At 41.8% G+C, this 19,704-nt stretch overlaps 1 protein-coding gene across 1 annotated transcript; it reads left to right on the forward strand.

Annotated features, from left to right (window-relative positions):
* Window positions 1-4,176: 4,176 nt before the first annotated feature.
* RPS16 (ribosomal protein S16) lies at window positions 4,177-10,010 on the forward strand. The gene is made up of 6 exons (XM_088454373.1): window positions 4,177-4,232; window positions 4,325-4,376; window positions 6,887-6,988; window positions 8,919-9,015; window positions 9,436-9,483; window positions 9,823-10,010. Exons 1-6 carry the CDS (start codon window positions 4,222-4,224, stop codon window positions 9,966-9,968), a joined length of 456 nt encoding a protein of 151 aa, XP_088310499.1. The 5' UTR covers window positions 4,177-4,221; the 3' UTR covers window positions 9,969-10,010.
* The last annotated feature ends 9,694 nt before the right edge of the window (window positions 10,011-19,704 follow it).

The following is a 19,704-nucleotide window of genomic DNA, read 5'->3' on the forward strand; positions in this document are numbered from 1 at the left end:
AATACATTGGTATAAATATCACAAATCATACAACAAAACAGTTAACAATTAGTTATAGAAATAATTCAGGCTTTTGTATTGCCAAAGTCCATATTAAGCTAGAATAGCTTTTGATGCCAAGTTCTCCTACCATCCAGTAAATTCACATGAATGCCAGTGAACTGCTTTTTCAAGTAAAGGACACTGGGCCTGATTCATAACGGATCGCAATTGCAACAGCATACGCAAATCGGCAGATGGTGCGTACTGCACCGCAGTGCATCCGCGCAGGTTAGTATTTCGATTGTACTGCGATCACACAGGCAGATAGAAAGCCATCGCAGAGTGAGTGACAGGACATCAGTGTTTGGGGGAGTGGTCGGAGAAACGCAGGTATACCTGAGAGTGTATAAATTAGCCAGTGCAACGGCAAACGCAACATTAGTACTCATTGCGTGCGACGAAACTTGCAATTTTCGAGACAGGTCTGACCTGCTGTAGTTCTGCATGACGGTCCGATGTTACCTTACGGATGTGAGAAGACAGCAGGGGGCGTCTCTATGCTGGCTGGGCACTTGCAAACATTAGTTTATTTTCGCAGCTGAACTGCATGCATAATCGCAGCTGCCATCGCAATAGCTATCCGTTATGAATCAGGCCCAAAGTCTATATTAAGCTGGAATTATAGCTTTCGATGCCAAGTTCTCCTACCATTCAGTAAATTTAGATGAATAACAGAATGCCAGTGAACTGCTTTTTCAAGTAAAGGACACTGTTTTTAGCACTGATGTACCTCACTGTTAGTGTTGTGAGTAATCACCTTCTTTGCCTTGTGGTGTATTGATACAATTCCCAACATAGACTTGGACTGATTCCTGGAGGAGTCCTTAGCATACTGTATGTCTTCTTAGGGCCTGATGTATAGTTGTGCGCTAATCTTGTCGCAACTGCCCCTCTTATGCAGATACTGAGATAATATGCAAATGTTGCAACTGCCACGATATGTATCGAGAAGCCCCCCCCCCCCCCCCCGGGAGCTTTGCAAATACAAGTGGTTGCATAAAAAGTTGCAGCTTCGGTGTACAAATCCTCTCTGCAAGCGACATCGCAGAGGCATCTGGATGCATGCGCCGTACGACTTAGACGCCTGCACTGTAATAACATCAGCCAACTGGGAAAATATCGGCATGGCGTACAACTCTAAATCCAGCCCTTAGTCAACTGGAGTGTCAATTATAGGACACATTACTGAGCCGATCTGTAACTTCTCCGTTACCTATATGCTTCTGAGTTGCAAACAGCAGACTTCCTAAACGTTTTACCCAATGGGCTTTGTCAGAGCGGGTTGCTTCCATACATCTATAAGTTGCTTGAGATAACTTTGTTGATTGGGTTTAATTGGTTAATTGGCGAAGCAAGTAGCAGTTAGTTTGTTTGGACCTGAATCAGGGATGCTTGCAAATCCCGTTGCGACTGCAAAACCATACGCAGTTGATATGCGAAAATATCCAAATGTTGCAGCTTCTGTGATTTGTATTGAGACACCCAGTAGCGGTGTCTCAAATCACCCGCTTGTGTACAAAGAAGCACCATCAATCACAACATCGATCTTAGCATCCCTATGATCACTCATAATGTACGTCGAAAGCCACCGGAACCTTACCCAGTGCATTTAAATTCACAGTCGCAGGCACGTACACCACCGATACGGTTGAACCACCCACCCCTTTATCTCCCCCAAACGCTCCCTAACTGTCAAACACACTGCGCCCAAATCATCACTGCGACCGCCATCGGTAATCTAACTTGACGCATGCCCAGTGCAACTCATATTCCACCCCAGTACTTACTGTCGGGATGCCGGCGCCGTGATTCTAAGCGTCGGCATCCCGACTGTCGGCATATTGACCGCATAGAAACTTTGGCTTAGCATGCACCTCTAAATCAGGCCCTTTGTTGTGACTTGTATATTGTGATTAACAAATTAAATTTATAAAAGATCTTGCAATTGCAAGTTGTAATTCTTATGAAGTTTATTGCATTCAAATGTAGGTTTAGGGTTTGTTACTTTGGATATTACTATTACAATAAACTTTCACCAGTAGAAAACAGACTTTGATATGAGAAATAATTACTTTTAAACCATTTTACTGTTTGACATATAATTATTGAAGGGCTTTAATAAAGCTTAAATAGCTTGTAGAAAACCCCCTTTCTGATTTATAGTTCTGATACTTTATGCTTCATGTCTTTAGTATTTAGAACTTACATCAATTTTAAAATTAATTAATTTACAAATATAAGGTTTTTAATCTGATAGGGGCAGTCTTGTAGTCTGGATACAACAGGGGGGAGGAATTCTGTGTAGGACGCATGTGAGAAAGAGGACGTTTCTCCTGAATTTCAGCATAATGCGCATGAGCAAAAGAGAGAAACTGTCGAGTACGTGTGCGCCAGATAAGACTTGCACTAACTGGCAGAGTTTGCTACTGCGAATGGATTGATATGTCTGTTGACGGACCACAGTTTCCATGAAATGGGCGTTAACTGGGTGGCGACCATGTGATCGCATGGGACAGACACATATTGTGGGAGTGCCGTGGGCAGGTAATCCAGTTTCCATGCGTTATCATAGTGTTTGGTCAGAAATAGGACGTCTACTTCTTACAGATGTTTTGCACCTAGCATGAGGCTGGTGCAAATCCTAATGATGACGGGATACCCATTGGGTGGGATAGGCTTCCACTTTCAGTCACACAGATTTTCTGCTCACTTTGGCAGATTTTTGCATTAGCATATGTAAAATGCCTTGTACGTATGGAAAAGCACATGCGTCCAACACCCCCAATGTGCTGTAATGCATAAAATATCTTGGTTTATGATCAGGTAGTGCAAATTAATTTTGAGTTGTCTCCATAGTCTACTCTGTGGAAGATGTATCAAAACAGAGTTACGATAACTATTCAGAAAACTTCTGCATCAGTTAAGGATACCCAGTAAGGACAAGGATCTACAGCAAGTATTGGGACTATCAATCTTCTTTGGCAGAGGAGTTCCCATATGTTTCTATGGGGACTGCGATCTGGGGGAACCGAGCTCTGAATAGCTTACCTTTTCAGAGCTTGAGTCCCAGTAGCTAACACCATATTTTGTTGGCATTAGCCATTGTAGCTACGCTACAATATTGTATGTTTTCATAGAGAGGAATCATTCAGATCCCTCTGCAATAGTGGTCGTTTGCCCATGCGCATTTCGAAAGCCACACTTGCAAATTATATCTGCTAGGTCAGAAACTCACAAGTAAATACTTAGGGCACCTTGATATTAGATGAGTTACTACTGATACATCGGGGCGTTGTAATTTTTGGTGCAATTGCGATTAGCCATGAAGATAGTTGGGAAAGTTCACAATTATTTTGCGATCTTTGATACATCTCCTCCTTGATCACACTTCTCCAATTACTTATGTAATGTTAATATAAAACTTGAATTCTAGTTCTTAGCTTGTAACTGCAATAATAATAATAATAATAATAATAATAATAATACAATTTTATAACTTTCTATGATTTTGGCAGAGCTAGTTGGTTACTTTTTTGGACAAAACAATAACTATGTACAGTAGCGGCTCCAGGCACAGGCAAGCCGGTCTGTCACCCAGAGCGCTACTGTTTCCGGAGGGCGCAGGAAACTCCCACCTCCCTCACAGCGCTATAGTACATATTTAAGCTCAGGGGGAGGGAGCGGAGGAGGGAAGGGGCGGCAACACAGGACGGCGCTGAGCGCAGCGCAGCCTAGCGCCGACCCTGACTATGTAAATGCTAAAAATAAACAGAATGACCAAATATATATATATACACTGTATTTCAATATGATAAAGAATAAAAATCTCTAAATTTAAGAGAAGAACCATTTAAAATTGTATGACAAACTAAGAAATGTACACACTGTAAATGTAATAAACTGGCCTGGACAAGAAGAAATATCATAAACTATAACATATTACAGTGAGACATGTATATAGTTATTTATAGCAAAAGGTCTGTTACTCAAACGAATCAATAATAATATTAAACAAACTTGACGAAAAGGTATTTTCCCACGAGCAAGATGGCCTAAGCAGGCGCATGCCAACACCTCCTTCTTTCCCTTCCCGTACACAATACGTCAGAGCACGCACGGCGCGCTAGCCCCTGATGAGTGGCCGTGGAGAACCCGCACTTCCTTTTCTCGCTGCTACTCATGACGGAGAGGTGAGAATATGAGGCTCTTGGGCCCCAACCTGTATTCTGACCCCTGTGTGTTGTGTCCTCACCCCCGGTAACCTGTCTCTCTCTCCCCACAGAAACATGCCAACCAAGGGACCCCTGCAGTCCGTACAGGTTTTTGGGCGTAAGGTGAGAGTGATGGCTGCGCTCTGTGTGGCTGCCTCGTGTCCGGGGCTGCAGCCTGATGTCCCCGGGTATCTTACACTATTATCTGCCTACTGTCCTTATCTGCGGCCGCTCTGTTCCGGCATTGTGCCGGTGGTTTGTCTACAATCACATGTACCCGGCACAGGCCTCTGTAACAGTGTCCCTATCATGGCATTTTGAAACTTCACCTTAATCTCATCCTATTGAACAGTTAGCATGGTATCAAAACGCATGTCTCCAGTCTGCTAGTGACATATAATGGGCCTAATAGTGAAGTCATCTGCCAGTACCCCTCCACATAAGGTTATAAAGCTGTGCAACAATGTGATGTGGTGATACATTGCGTGCGCCATACAAACTGCACGCTCCGGTGTATGATGGCACGATGCATTGTTACATTCTGCATGTAATTGCCCTGTGTTCTTTGCATTGTCCCATCTGTTGTGCAGAAAAGCATATAGAATATGATGAATGACTATTCGGCTGTGTATACTATATGGTGTGTATTCTATGTTAAGATCCATGGTGGAACGATATATAATACTATGGGCATATTCAATTGTCTTTGCGGTCGGGAACTCCCGTCTAAAGTGATGGGAGATTGCGGGTGCTATTCAATTGTTGCTGATTGTGCCCATAGTGGTCGTGCTTAGCTGTGTAAAACGGCTACCTCTGACAAGTGCTGGGCGCAATGTGAAAAGTGCTGTTTGGGCACCCAAACAGGTAACTTTTTGCCTATTTTAGATCGCAGCCCCCCTGGGGGCTGAAATGGTGCGCTGGTCGTGCCTGACAGGAGCAATAATTGAATACCACCCATTGTATGATATATCTTGTAGTGTACCCATCTTTAGTGTTGGACCTCTTCATTGTCTTCTTTGTATATAATGTACTGCATATATTAGTAAATAAGATGTGTACAAAGCTCTGACACAGTTGTTCTCAATTGTTCTGCACCTGGCAGCCTAATTAGTTATTTGTACCCCCAATATATGCAAAGTAGTAACTTAGTAATATAGTTGCTGTTATATAATGTTTAGGCACTGCTATATATGAAAGCAGTAGTTGTGCTATAAACAAGATTTCTTTAAAACAAAATTACACTATTGAATGAATTGTATATAGATAAATCTCAATTCATGAACAACTGAAAACCCATAAAATTAGACCACATACCCCTTTTTTTTTTTTTTTTTTTTTTTGTTTCTCAGGGTAGGCTTTTTAAAATTTTGTTAACCTGGTCCTAATGGTGCATACACACAGTTAGATTTTGTCAGATCTGAACCATAACGTTTTTAAAAACTGATCATATCTGAAAGAAAATCAGACCTGGGCCTGCAACGATGAACGATGCACGTTCCTGCATGTCAGATAACGATATCTGACATCGTCTGTGTTTGCTGTCAGATTTTGACGATTTCATTCATTTTAATACTGAAATTGTTAAATTGTTCAAATCGTTGGTAAAAATCGTTCATCTGACAGATCTGACCGTGTATTCACCATTAGATGTACGGCACTAGATCCCTGTGTCTAATTAGCACCTGGATGTCCCAACCAACCCCACCACAGGTTGAGACCACTGTTGTAGCAGAAGTGTTTAGAGGACAAGTTGTGTCAGTTTTTGCCTTTGTTGGTACTTTTCATCATGGGCACCTATCTTATGCCAGGCATACATTATGCAATTATTGGCAAATCGAGACGATAATTGCATAGTGTATTGCTGCGTCCAATCAGCTTTGATCAGTCGGGCATGAAAAATCTTCCAATATGCCCGACTGATCCGATCACTGGTTTGGCTACATCTGGCAGTGTATTCGCTTCCACGACTGACCACTATCCTGTTCCTTCACAGGTGATGAAGGGGAGGGGAAATGTTTCTTCCCTTGGGGAGGAAAGCAGATGTCATGGCCATACATACACTGTGAAATATCTGTGTATGGTCATATCATCTTTCGGCCTGATAGACATTTTATCTGACAATGTATGCCCAGCTTTACTGTAATGATTCCTTACTCCATATTGCTTAAAATATTTTTACATCCTAGGTCATAAACATGAAACAAATTTCCCTAGAGTTGTATTGTTTACAGTTTACCTCTGCATTACACACACCTTATTTTATTAAGGCCTTTCTCCTATATTTCAATTTGTGATGCATCCAGTGCAGTGGTGCACACTGATAAGGCACACATCCACTAGACTATTAGATTGAGCGATATAACGATATCGTTTGAAAATCGTTTGCAGTTTGTTTAAAATATGTCTAAAACAACCAGCGATGCGCACTCCCGATGGTCGTTTAGACATCTATCATCGTACAAATGTGTTGTACAACCTGATGATATTGTCAGGTTCAACATGTTTGCAGATGATTGATGTGCCTTCACTGAACGACTGCTCATTCAGTGAAGGCACATCTTCAGACAAACGACTGCACGATTACAATGTGTCATATCATGTTTTGTTTTACACTATATGGATCTCCCTTTCAGAAAACGGCGACTGCTGTTGCCCACTGCAAAAGAGGCAATGGGCTCATTAAAGTAAATGGAAGGCCCCTGGAGATCATTGAACCTGCAACTCTTCAGTACAAAGTAAGGTTTTATTTCCTGTACATATGTGAAAGCATGTTGCATAATTGTTCCATCTTCAATTTCAATGAAACAAATTACACCAGTATTGTATTGGTAGGGGTGTAATTTATGATGTCTGCTGTTGAAGTCCCGGTGTCAGAATCCCGACCTGGGACTAAACATAGTCGCCTAAATACAGACGCCAGTTCAGATAGACTCCAGAAACCTATCACTCTGCATCCCGAACGCAAGTATAGCGGTGTCAGGTTAGGTGTTAGCCACGGGCTGTGTGTGTGTGTGTGTGTGTTAGGTTTAGGTATTACGGTGGGGGTGGTGGTGGGGGGGGGGGGTTGGGCTTAAGCACCCTGTCTGGATACTGTGCATCGAGTTTGTGGATACACTTATCCACAAACTTGTATTGTTACACTAGAAGCAACTGTTTCTAGTGAGGTCAGTTTACATATGTTTAACTAGTGTTACAAGATGCATTTAATAAGCTAGTGTGCAGTGTGCCCTTAGTCTCCAGGTTATTTAGGTGCTTTTTTTTTTTTCCCCTGGCGGGTACCAACATATATTAAGCACCACCAGAATCTATGTAGGTGGTACCGATGCAGTCCCCCTTTTTTTAATTGCATAAGCAGCCCTCATAGGTTTCTATAGGGGCTGTTAAATTGTGATTTTTTTTTTTACTTTGCATGTCAGAGCTTGTACCTGTTAACATGATCTTCAGATGGCTTTAGTCCATAGTAGCCTTGGGCTACTGTCTCGCACCTTTTTTTTTGGAGAGGAAACATTTGGCTTTCTCCCAGCCACCTTATACTCATACATGATCATCCTGACTGGTCCAAACCCAGAAACAGTGATACAGTTATCCTATTTTTGGTAGCTAATGGCAAAGTCCTGTCTCTGCACCTAAAGGATAAGTGCAAGTGAAAATATAAATTTTTGCATTTATAATTGTGTAACATCACAACTGCATTAAAAATATAGGATGTGATAAAAATGCCCCTTAATGTTTTATGCTGCGTATCCACTAGACAATATATTGGACGTTTTGAACGATATCGTTAGCGTTCATCTGCAATATCGTCCAGTGGATATGCCGTCAAAGACCTGTGATGCACGCTCCCGCTGGTCGTCGACTGCGCTCATCGCCTGAACCCGCTGTCCAACCTCACGGTATCGTCAGGCTGTGCAGGTTCGGGGCTGAGGGGAGGGTGCCAGCACTGAATGATATAGTTAATGATATCGTTAAGTGTGTGCGCTCAATGTTAACGACATTGAGCAGATCACTGCTAGAGACACACTAAACGAGATCGCTCTTGGAGCGAATCGTCTAGTGGATACCCACCCTTACTTAGATTTATTTAGAGAATTTGTCTAGAAATTAAACCAACAAGTTGACTACTTTTATGTGTTACTCTGTTTGAGTGCAGATGGTTGCTTACAGCAAGTTTTTCCCCAAATCATTATCTAGTCTTAGGGCCTGCTGTCTATATTGTTTGGTTATGTTGGTCTTACAATAGCCTAGTGCTGGATGGAGGTTGGGAATTATTGGGGCTTTATTAGGACAACAAAAATAGGCAAAAGGGTTCATAGCTTGTACTGAGAACATAAAACATTGTATGCTTCCCCCTACACCTGGCACCACTAGGCAAACAGTTATGTTACAGTGCTTACAGCTTATTAAATAGGATCCTTTTTTTTTGTAAAATGTTTGTTTTGTTTTTTTGGTTAAAATGTCTCCTTTTGTGTAACTTGCAGACTAGTTATTGATTTAATCATTCCCCCTAGGATTTGCACAATGCCATGATACAATAAAGCAATGTTTTTAGGGCAATATAAAGAAAATGTAAGTGTACTGGTGCACCTTGAAGATAAGTGCTTACTGTTACCTTGCTGGTAGTCTCTATGTTTTGGATACTAAAAAATATATTCTTCATCCTGTTAGCTACTTGAGCCTGTTCTTCTTTTGGGCAAGGAACGATTTGCTGGTGTTGACATCAGAGTCCGTGTGAAGGGTGGTGGTCATGTTGCACAAGTCTATGGTAAGAATGATTTTAATATATGTAGAACAGAGTTTGCTTTAATAGTTCATGAAAGCCACATAAGGCCCTATTAGTCTCAGTTCTGAAGCTTCTGAGGCGGTGTGAGCAGGAGCACTAATGGGAAAAGTGAGTGACCACTGGTCCTCTCGCTCACACCCATGTTCTACTACAATTTTAAGTGATGATGCATGTTTGAGTGTCAGAGCAATATTACTCAGTTTTAGCAAGTGTGAAATGTAGTATGTACATATGCCATAGTTTCATGTAAAATATTTAAGAATTCAGTTTGAGAGAATAGAATTTGTTTTTTTGACTCTTCAGAGTAATTGTAACTTTAATGTAATTAGTGTTGCTATTTTGTATATTTCTGATGAAGCTTCTAATGCACTTTGTAAAAATAATACGCTTCTCTATTCACAGCCATCCGCCAGGCTATTTCCAAGTCACTTGTGGCTTACTACCAAAAGTGTAAGTGTTTAAATGCTGTATAGATTATCAGTGTACATTGATTTTGGATGGGGAATTCTCTATTTGGGGGTTAAGAGTGAGATCCATTAATTTTAAACTTTTCAGTGACTTAACACTGCTTCTAATTTGTCGGACATTATATATTGCCCTGCCTTTATGTTTAGTGATAAGTGGGCAGCTTGCATGTCACTGGAAATGGGGAATCCATAGAATATATCACTATACAAGTGTAATGACCTATACAGGGCAGATGGAACTCTATAAAATACAACAAAATGCTATAGGGAAAGCAATTTATGTATAATACGCTCTTTGTTCAAAGCATATTTATTTTTGCAGATGTTGATGAAGCCTCCAAAAAGGAAATTAAAGACATTCTTATTCAGTATGACAGGACTCTCCTTGTTGCAGATCCTCGTCGTTGCGAGTCCAAGAAGTTCGGTGGACCTGGAGCACGTGCTCGCTACCAGAAGTCTTACCGTTAATCAGTTTATGTACATCATTCTGCAATAAACACTTCAAAAATGTACCTTCTCATTTATTTAATAAAAAAAAAAAAATTGTAGCTGCATATAGTATCTTATGAATCAATATTTTTTCCCATTGGGTAGACAGTGTTGCACTAATTACAGGGATTAACATGAAAGGGACTAGAACAGCACCTGGTGAGGTGTTTGGGTTTTTGATGGCTATAGAATAGTTCACTGGGTTTATTCCTGGCCTGTTTAAGGAAAGTTTTATTAAGGTTTCTGAAATGTCCAGATTCCTTCCTGTGTCCTTATAATTGCCATAGTGATTTGTCAAATAGTTGGTATGTACCCATCCCTGTTTGAAATTTTGTTTTTATATTTGAAAGCTTGTCAGAAATAATTGACATGCAACAGAAATGCTTTGTACATTGGATGCTTACTGAATTTTTGTCCATTACTGCAGAAGAAACAGCTCTGCCCATTCGATTATATGTTGTAGTTTTACTATATATTATAGTAATGAGCAAATGCATTGGTGTATGTATCAATTTGTCTGCCATGCATAAGATTTAATGGTAAGGTAGAATAATGGGCACTTCTACAGGGGGGCACTACTGTGTGCTGTACCGTGAATAAGGGACACTACCATGATTTCGGCAGGACAGCCTGCCTGCCCCTTGCTGCGAGGTCATGCCCTCTATTTGCATGCCATGCCCCCTTTTCGGGCTTGGTAGATCACGAAAGGTCTTTAGCTTTAAAAGTAGAATTAGTCTGGCCACCCCTGCCTTATGAACTCCATTGCGTAGATAAAGTGTAGATTACTTGTTTGCGAGGCTTACTAAAAAGGTAAAATTAACAGTAGTACACTTACCTAAACAGTGTTGCATGACACATGAATGGATGGTCCAGGACACATCAAATTATTCATGGTCAATTTGATAGTTAAAACAGAGCTTCTGATTGCCACTCATATAATATGTGGACAAATGGTAGTGTAACACTGTCCACCACACAAATGAACCGAAGATTGACAGATGAGCCCAATTTACTTTTTCTGAATTTCTCAATAAAACTGAGTAGGGATCCTATGGAAAAAAAAAATACTGATACTCTAGGGGGGTGTTAAGACAAAGTTTGGGAACTAAGTCATAAGACTTGTCGGTCAAATATGGAGCAATAGGACTAAGGCACCCCCATTATGTGAAACCATGCAGCTATATCCACAGCCCATTTGGTGTACAGGACTTGTTCAAGCCTAAATCTATGCAAAAAAGGTCAAGCCCAGGGACACAATTTTTAATGTTCCATGTCCATAAAATCCATTCCTATGCATTGCTGGCTTTTCTAAAGACACTTTTTAGAAGGGGGCAGAATTGCCTCATACTAGAGGGGAGAGGCCCCACTAAAATATATCAGCAGCAAGTCAGGGAATGTGACTGCAGGATGCAGTGTGGCTACTATGGAGAAGAGTTGAATGTAAACTTGTGATCTGCACACATCTTAGGTTTAGTGATTTGTGATAGCTGAAGAAGAGTGGAACCTGTATATATATTTTCCTTATTAATGTATTTAGTGAAGTGGCACCCATTGATCAGAAAATGCAACTAGTTTTTGGGCATGTTAAGTCTGCATAAATGTTGGTACATTAAGGATTTATGTAATAGTAGATCTAATAGAAGTAGCTCTGAAATCACACACCAAATTTGTTAGTTCTGGCACAAAGGGAGACTCCAACCAGTCAGGTTCTCCCCAATAAGAAGCAAAAAGTGTAAGTTTTTACTTGGTGTTATACTTTTTTTTTCAAATATATTTGTTAGATCTAGTGCACAGGTTCTCAAACTCGGTCCTCAGGACCCCAAACAGTGCATGTTTTCCAGGTCTCCTCACAGAATCAAAAGTGATATAATTATCTCCACCTGTAGATCTTTTAAAATGTGTCAGTGAGTAATGAATACACTTGTGCACCTGCTGGGAGACCTGAAAAACGTGACCTGTGTGGGGTCCTGAGGACCGAATTTGAGAACCTCTGATCTAGTGTATTACATTATTATGCATGTTAAAAGGCCTGCACTAGTTCTTAACATGTCAGAGCACAGTCCTGTTTCAGTTTCTACCAGAAGAACACGCCAACTCTCATAAGAAAAGCAATCTAATGTTTATTTTAATAAATAATACCAATCTAACAAGCACATATGACTTAAAATAATTGGGTTTGTAATGAAGTCAAGCAGCCCATTTGAAGCCTCACTATAGTGTTTTTACTGCTAGTGCTGCCTTCATTATTGTAGTGAGAACACAATGACTGCACTTTAGGTCAGCTATATGTGGGAGATTTAGCATAATCTTCGTCCCCACAAATCTAAAATATTTAAAAGGTGAGTGCAGTGGGGAAGTAAATGGTACCAAGAAGTGTCTTCACAGTTCACACCAAGAACAAATTTGTGTAGAAGATCTGCTGGAATAGTATTTGTTCAGCTGCTGGAACCCTGTTGCTGTTACCATCTCCGCTCCCTTCTCCTTAAGGATGCTCTATGAAGAATGGTGAATTACTGTTTTTGCAACAACTGAATGTGGGGTGAACAGAAATAATCAAATATATTATTCTAGAGCATACAATTCAGGCGCAAATAATAAAACTTAAATTTGCATTATGTAAACTGCTCCTAGAAATGATTCCTCCTATAAACCCCACCACTAAAAAACATAAGTATTAATGAGCTTTAAAAGGTACTAATGATACAGAAAACCTGTATACAGTCAGGTCCATAAATATTGGGACATTGACAGAATTTTCAGATTTTGGCCTCTATTCACCACCACAATGGTTTTGAAATGAAACAAACAAGATGTGCTTTAACTGCAGACTTTCAGATTTAATTTGAGGGTAATTACATCCAAATCGGGTGAACGGTGTAGGAATTACAACAGTTTCAATATATGCCTCCCACTTTTTAAGGGGCCAAATGTAATGGGACTATCAACTCAAAAGCTATTTCATGGACAGGTGTGGGCTATTCCCTTGTTATTTCATTATCAATTAAGCAGGTAAATGGTCTGGAGTTGATTCTAGGTGTGACATTTGCATTTGGAATCAGTTGCTGTCAACTCTCAATATGAGATCCAAAGAGCTGTCACTATCAGTGAAGCAAGCCATCATTAGGCTGAAAAATGAAAACAAACCCATCAGAGAGATTGCAAAAACACTAGGTGTGGCCAAATCAACTGTTTGGAACATTCTTAAAAAGAAAGAACGCATCGGAGAGCTCAGCAACACCAAAGACCCGGAAGACCACGGAAAACAACTGTGGTGGATGACAAAAGAATTATTTCCCTGGTGAAGAAAAACCCCTTCACAACAGTTGGCCAAATCAAGAACACTCTCCAGGAGGTATATGTGTCAAAGTCAACAATCAAGAGAAGACTTCACAAGAGTGAATATAGAGGGTTCACCACAAGATGCAAACCATTGGTGAGCCACAAAAACAGGAAGACCAGATTAGAGTTTGCCAAACAACATCTAAAAAAGCCATTACAGTTCTGGAACAACATCCTATTGACAGATGAGACAAAGATCAACTTGTACCAGAGTGATGGGAAGAGAAGGAAAGGAACTGCTCATGATTAAAAACATACCACCTCATCAGTGAAGCATGGTGGTGGTAGTGTCATGGCGTGGGCATGTATGGCTGCCAATGGAACTGGTTCCCTTGTATTTATTGATGATGTGACTGCTGACAAAAGCAGAATTAATTCTGAAATGTTTCGGGCAATATCATATGCTCATATTCAGTCAAATGCTTCAGAACTCATTGGACAGCGCTTCACAGTGCAGATGGACAATGACCCGAAGCATACTGCAAAAGCAACCAAAGAGTTTTTTAAGGGTAAAAAGTGGAATGTTATGCAATGACCAAGTCAATCCCCTGACCTGAATCCGATTGAGCATGCATTTCACTTGATGAAGACAAAACTGAAGGGAAAATGCCCCAAGAACAAGCAGGAACTGAAGACATTTGCAGTAGAGGCCTGGCAGAGCATCACCAGGGATGAAACCCAGCGTCTGGTGATGTCTATGCGTTCCAGACTTCAGGCTGTAATTGCCTGCAAAGGATTTGCAACAAAGTATTAAAAAGTGAAAGTTAGATTTAGGATTGTTTAGTTTGTCCCATTACTTTTGGCCCCTTAAAAAGTGTGAGGCACATATAGAAACCGTTGTAATTCCTACACCGCTCACCTGATTTGGATGTAATTACCCTCAAATCTGAAAGTCTGCAGTTAAATCACATCTTGTTTGTTTCATTTCAAAGCCATTGTGGTGGTGAATAGAGGCCAAAATCTGAAAATTCTGTCAATGTCCCAATATTTATGGACCTGACTGTATATAATCAAATGACAACCAACCAGACAAAGAGTGCTAAACAAAGTATATGAAATACATTTTAATACATAAAAATCATACACAAGATGTAAAATACAACATTCACCAAGCTGTTGAGAGAAAACAGTATCTCAATCAAAAATATGTAAAAACAACTTGGTTACTAGGATAAGGGAATCACCTCTGCAGTAGGTTTCCCAGTCTGATTAAAAAAATATATATATATTCCACTCTCAAGGTGTAGACTTCTCAGTCCCTGAAGCGGAGTAAAAGCTTCTATCATAAGGTCACAATTGACCAATTCCTTTTATATATCTCGTATCCTAGAGTCAATCTGCATAGCTGTAGTTAATCACTTAAACGGTACAGGGTGCTATTTATCCCACAAGTGTACCTTGCTGTTTAAGGTGCCGGGGAATTATCAAATTAGTCCGTGTGTGGATAGAATGCTGCAGCATGTAATATAACCATAGAGTTAAGCCGGCCATACACTGTGATAAAGCAGCCGATCCGACGGATTGGTACGATTCGGCTGCTATATTGCATCGTGTATGGGCATATCGGACAAAGCGCACTTCCGTGGGGTCGTACATCGCACCCCCTGATCTTACTGCATGATCAGTCGATCAGGGAATGCCAGGTGCGATTCTATGCAGCACTATACGGGAGGAGAAGGGTGAAGTCGGCATATTGAGCGGTCGGCCACTGTGTGGGGACCCCCGATATGTCAGACGTCGGATCCCCCGTCGCCTTGCACGGTGCCATCGTGTATGGCCCGCATTACAGAGCTGTAAGTCAGGAGAAATGGATGCAATTGTCTGATCACAGACTCTTTGATATACACTACTTACTGCTGGCCGGCTTTAGTTCGTCTGGATGTCAATCACAGCAGTGTTTAAAAAGCACCCGGTCCAACGGCTTTTTATGAAGGCTTCCGAATGTTGCAACATTGAACCAGCTGAAGTGGTGATGTAACCCTTACGCGTTTTTCCGATTCTCGGTGCACATTGGTTTTTCGTTAGGGGGGTCGTCACAGCGGCCCTCAAGACGAAACAGCTGTGCAGGAGAAGCACAGGAATTGGTCGATTGTCACCTTATTGTAGAAGCTTTTACTCCGCTTCAGGGACTGAGATGTCTACACCTTGAGTGTGGAGAGGATCAATTTTTAATATTGAACTGGGAAACCTGCAGAATTGATTCCCTTATCCTATTATTCGACCAAGTTTTTTTATATATATTTTTGATTAAGATACTATGTTCTCTCAACAGCTTGGTGAATATTGTATATATTATTTTATATCTTGTGTATTATTATTTTTTTATGTATTCATATTTATTTCATATACCTTGTTTAGCGCTCTCATTTGATTATATATACAGGTTTTCTGTATTATCAGAACCTTTTAAAGATCATTGCTACCAGACTACTTATGTTTTTTTTATTGGTTATTGGCTGTTCGCATCCCAACGGTGCAGCTATTGAAATGCTACGTTGGCATATGCACTACCAGCCACCGGCGAAAACAATTGAATCACCCCCACTGTATCTTGCAACCGTATTGCACCACCTGTAGCTGCACAGAAATGACATTGGCTACTTTCTTGTTACAGATTGATAACTGCCTACCTTCCTCACCAGCAGCTACAATTGTTATCTGCTAGTATACATTGTTCCCCAAACTTTTTATAATTGCAAGATACTTTGGGGAGTGCCACCTTTACCTTCTATTTCATGTTATTGTAATTAATTTGCATCATGATCGAAGTACAGCACTTTGTAAAATGTCAATGTTTTATGTAAGCTGGTTTTAAGGTTAGCCTCTTAAAATCTCAAGTTTCTTTTAATATTACAATCATTAATTTCTTCCACCACTCTTCTGGCACTAATAGTACCTCTCACCTCCACGCAATCTATGAGACACTGCCGACGGAGATCCTGGACTCTTTACACCCCCAAACGGCAGCGACACGCCTCCGTTTTGGGAAGCGGAGGCCATTGCTGCCTCCTCCCCATCTAGAAACTATCAAGAGTCTGCCGGACTGCTTACGGGAACGCTGACCCGTTCTGCAACTTCACAGTTCCTGATAGTTAGGAATCTGCAATCTGCACCGCTGAATCAGGCCATAGGTTTCCTATTGCTTTAAGTTGTTGGACACCTCATGACCTAAACAGGAGAACAGAGTGCGACAACACCTGATTTTGTGTCCCTTTATAATCTGTTTTTACATTTTATTTATTGATTTTTTTACTAATGTCAGTAAGATGCACAAGATGAAGGTGCTGCATCTGAACAAGATTTGGGATATATTTACTGCTTTTTATCATAGTTTAAATATCCCCACAATTTAAGAAATGCTTGCACAGAAGATATCAATGCAAAGTTAATTTTTTGGATCCAGATGGGTTGGCTGTAGTAACCTATGGCGAGAGTATTACCACAGCGGTCTCTTCTGATTTCACCCCGGCAGCCTTGTTAATTGTGCGCCTTTGTTCCCGTATCTCCACCCCCCCTCACAATGACTCTGATCATGTCTACCCACTTTGTGCCCCATCATTGCTTGCTTTCCAAGCCCTTGTTAGTCTGTATTCTACCCCCACCCCCATCTTTGGTTTTATTGTGTTAAGATTATCCATTGGGAGGGGGGGTTGTTTGCAATATTTATATAATTTTGTTTTCTTAGTTAGGAACTGAAGATACATTGTGGTATCCTTTACATTAAAGTTCATAAGTATAATTTGGGTAGCAGAGAGGGGACTGATATAAGGCCTGAATACCACATACAAGTTTCCATTAGAAGCCCATTGACCTGAGCACTCCAACCATGGAGGGCCAAGAATTTCTATCAAACGCCTTTTCGCCATCAAGAGCCATTAATTCTGTGCACGGATTGAGTGGACAAGGTCAATCAGGTGCCTGATGGACTGACATAAAACCAACCTGATCAGGATGGATCAAGGAAGAGAGAAGTGGGTTTAGTATGTCAGCCAAACCTTTAAAGTACAACTTCAGATCAACATGTGATAACGAGATAGGTCTTTAAATCGCACAAGAAGATGGGCCCTTATCAGTTTTCAGGATGACAACGATATTGCCCCAAATCATAGCACGATCAAAGGAAGCCCCCCTGATATTCTGTTTAGAAATTTTGCAATAATAGGAGCTAGAACACCTGTTAATTTTTTGTAGTATTGAGGGGTCAAGTTGTCTGGAGTTGAGGAGAACTTCAAGCTTTTTAATAGCTGCAAGTACTTCTTTCAAAGTAATATCCATGTTAAGAGTAGCGTGATACACAGTGGGAAGTGTATTAGGAGAAAGGTAATCCTCAATACCGTCCTCCATTGTGGTGGAAGGTGGATGTTTGAGTAAATTATGGAGAGTCTCATAAAAAACTTGAAATTCCTCAACAATTTGATTGGGGTCATAAGTATCAGAGGATTTAGATGTTTTATTTATCTTATCAGTCAGACTTGATGCCCTTTTTTGTTTCGGCTTGTTAGCAAGCATTGTATTAGAATGTATGCTCTTACAAGCAGGGCCCTCTACCCTCTTGTGCTTCCCCCTACTTTACTTTCATCAACTTCTTACTCCCCACAAGGGCACCTAACACTTGGTTGCTTATGTTCTGCTGCCTATGTGGGTGGTATGTAGAATGTATATTATCCATGTCCTGTATTGTACTGTACTGTAAGTCACTGATCACCTATTTGTACTTTGTAAGGCGCTGCGGAACACTTCTGGCACCATATAAATAAATGATAATAATAATATTAGCCTTATCGGCCTTATCATAAAAGCGTTGATGTAATTTCTTTAAAGTGCTGATGGCTTTTCACAAAAGTAAGGTATTTAGCTGACTCCTGTTGACATTGATCTGAGGGGCTAATTCAGTGCACTGCTGAACGCAGATTCCCGATTATCGGTAATCTGCACATGTGCAGGACCCATTCTACGAGTGTGCAGAATGGGTCCTGCTAACACGCACACTAGCCCTTGAATGCCTCTGCCTGATTGACAGAGACATTTAAGGGGTGGGGGCGGGTTTCTTTCGCCCCGTTTTCCGGGAGTGGCAAGCCCAGGGTCTGCATTGATCAACGCAGTATCCTGGGCTTGCAAGCCGGCCAGGCTGAGTAAGCTGAGGCTTACTCAGCTGTCCGGCCGCCCGGCGCCGTCCACCATCGCGACCATCGACCACGTCCTGCTGCATTTGCATTATTGCAAGGACACAATTGCAAGCTGCCTGTGTGCAGCTTAGCAATTGCATTTCTTGCTAAATCAGGGCCTGAATGAGAAAAGGAGTGGATGGAGACTGTATGTTGTGTGAGAAGCGTGGTTATCTGCCCCCCCCCCAAGGTAATCACCTCTTAAGGAGCTTGTTTTTTCAAGTGCACAGCGAGACTAATAAGTTCACCTCTTATATTGGCTTTATGCACCTCCCAGGTGACACCTGGCGCAAAATCATTAGTTGAGTTTATCTAAAAAAAACTCTGTTAATGCCATGTGGCTGTTGGATGTCTAGGGCAGTAAATTGATTTAGTAGGAGAGAGTCATCCAACCTTCACCTGCTGCTCCGACGAGGAACCTTTAGGAGATCAAGCAGTAAAAAATCCTTTCTACTTCAGGGTCCATAGGGTATCCACAGGATACCTTGGGGTATAGGTGTGACGTCAGTCATTGGGCACCAAAGAGTTAAGCTTTCAGCCTCCCAGGATGCACTAGGTCCCCCTCCTATACCCCGCCCCCGAGCCAAGGCATCTCAGTTTCGTTTGGTGCCCGGCCGTAGTCGGAGGCACCTGCTAGAGGGGGGCTTAGAAGAGCCCCTGAAGCTTTTTCTTCATGCAGCTGTGGCTGCACATCTGGATGAACAGCATGGACAGTCAGTCCTGACGTCCATGCTGTCTTCCCTACACCCCGCCGGTACCAGAACGCCGGTACTGATCCGGGGATGCTGGTGGACATCTGGGGTCACAGCTAGCGGTGACCCCAGATGTTCCGGACCATGGCCGTATTCAAGGGGGACAGAGGTAAGCAGCGGGGTCCCGCGGTGGGGTCCCCGCTGATCACATGGTCCTAAGTCCCCAGGCAGGGGGCTCCCTGGGGACTGGCTGCAGCGTGGAGCCAGGCGACCAAGCTGCGCTTCCACTACCCCCTGGGACAGCGGACCGCAGCAGAGCGGTAGCGCTGCGGCGTCCCAGGGGTTACATGCATGCCAGGGGAGCGCGCCTTCCCTGTCTCACAGCCGGCGCCTCCCCCGCTGCACACAGCCCTCTCTGCAATGTGCTGACTGGCCCTGTGTCTGCGCTCCTCCCCCAGGCCAGCCTTCTCTCTGCTCCTCGGTGGCCATCTTTTCTGAAGCATGGTGAACCTGCATTGG

This window comes from Taudactylus pleione, unplaced genomic scaffold (assembly GCF_031769625.1).
Source record: "Taudactylus pleione unplaced genomic scaffold, aTauple2 ptg000040l, whole genome shotgun sequence".
Taxonomy (NCBI): domain Eukaryota; kingdom Metazoa; phylum Chordata; class Amphibia; order Anura; family Myobatrachidae; genus Taudactylus; species Taudactylus pleione.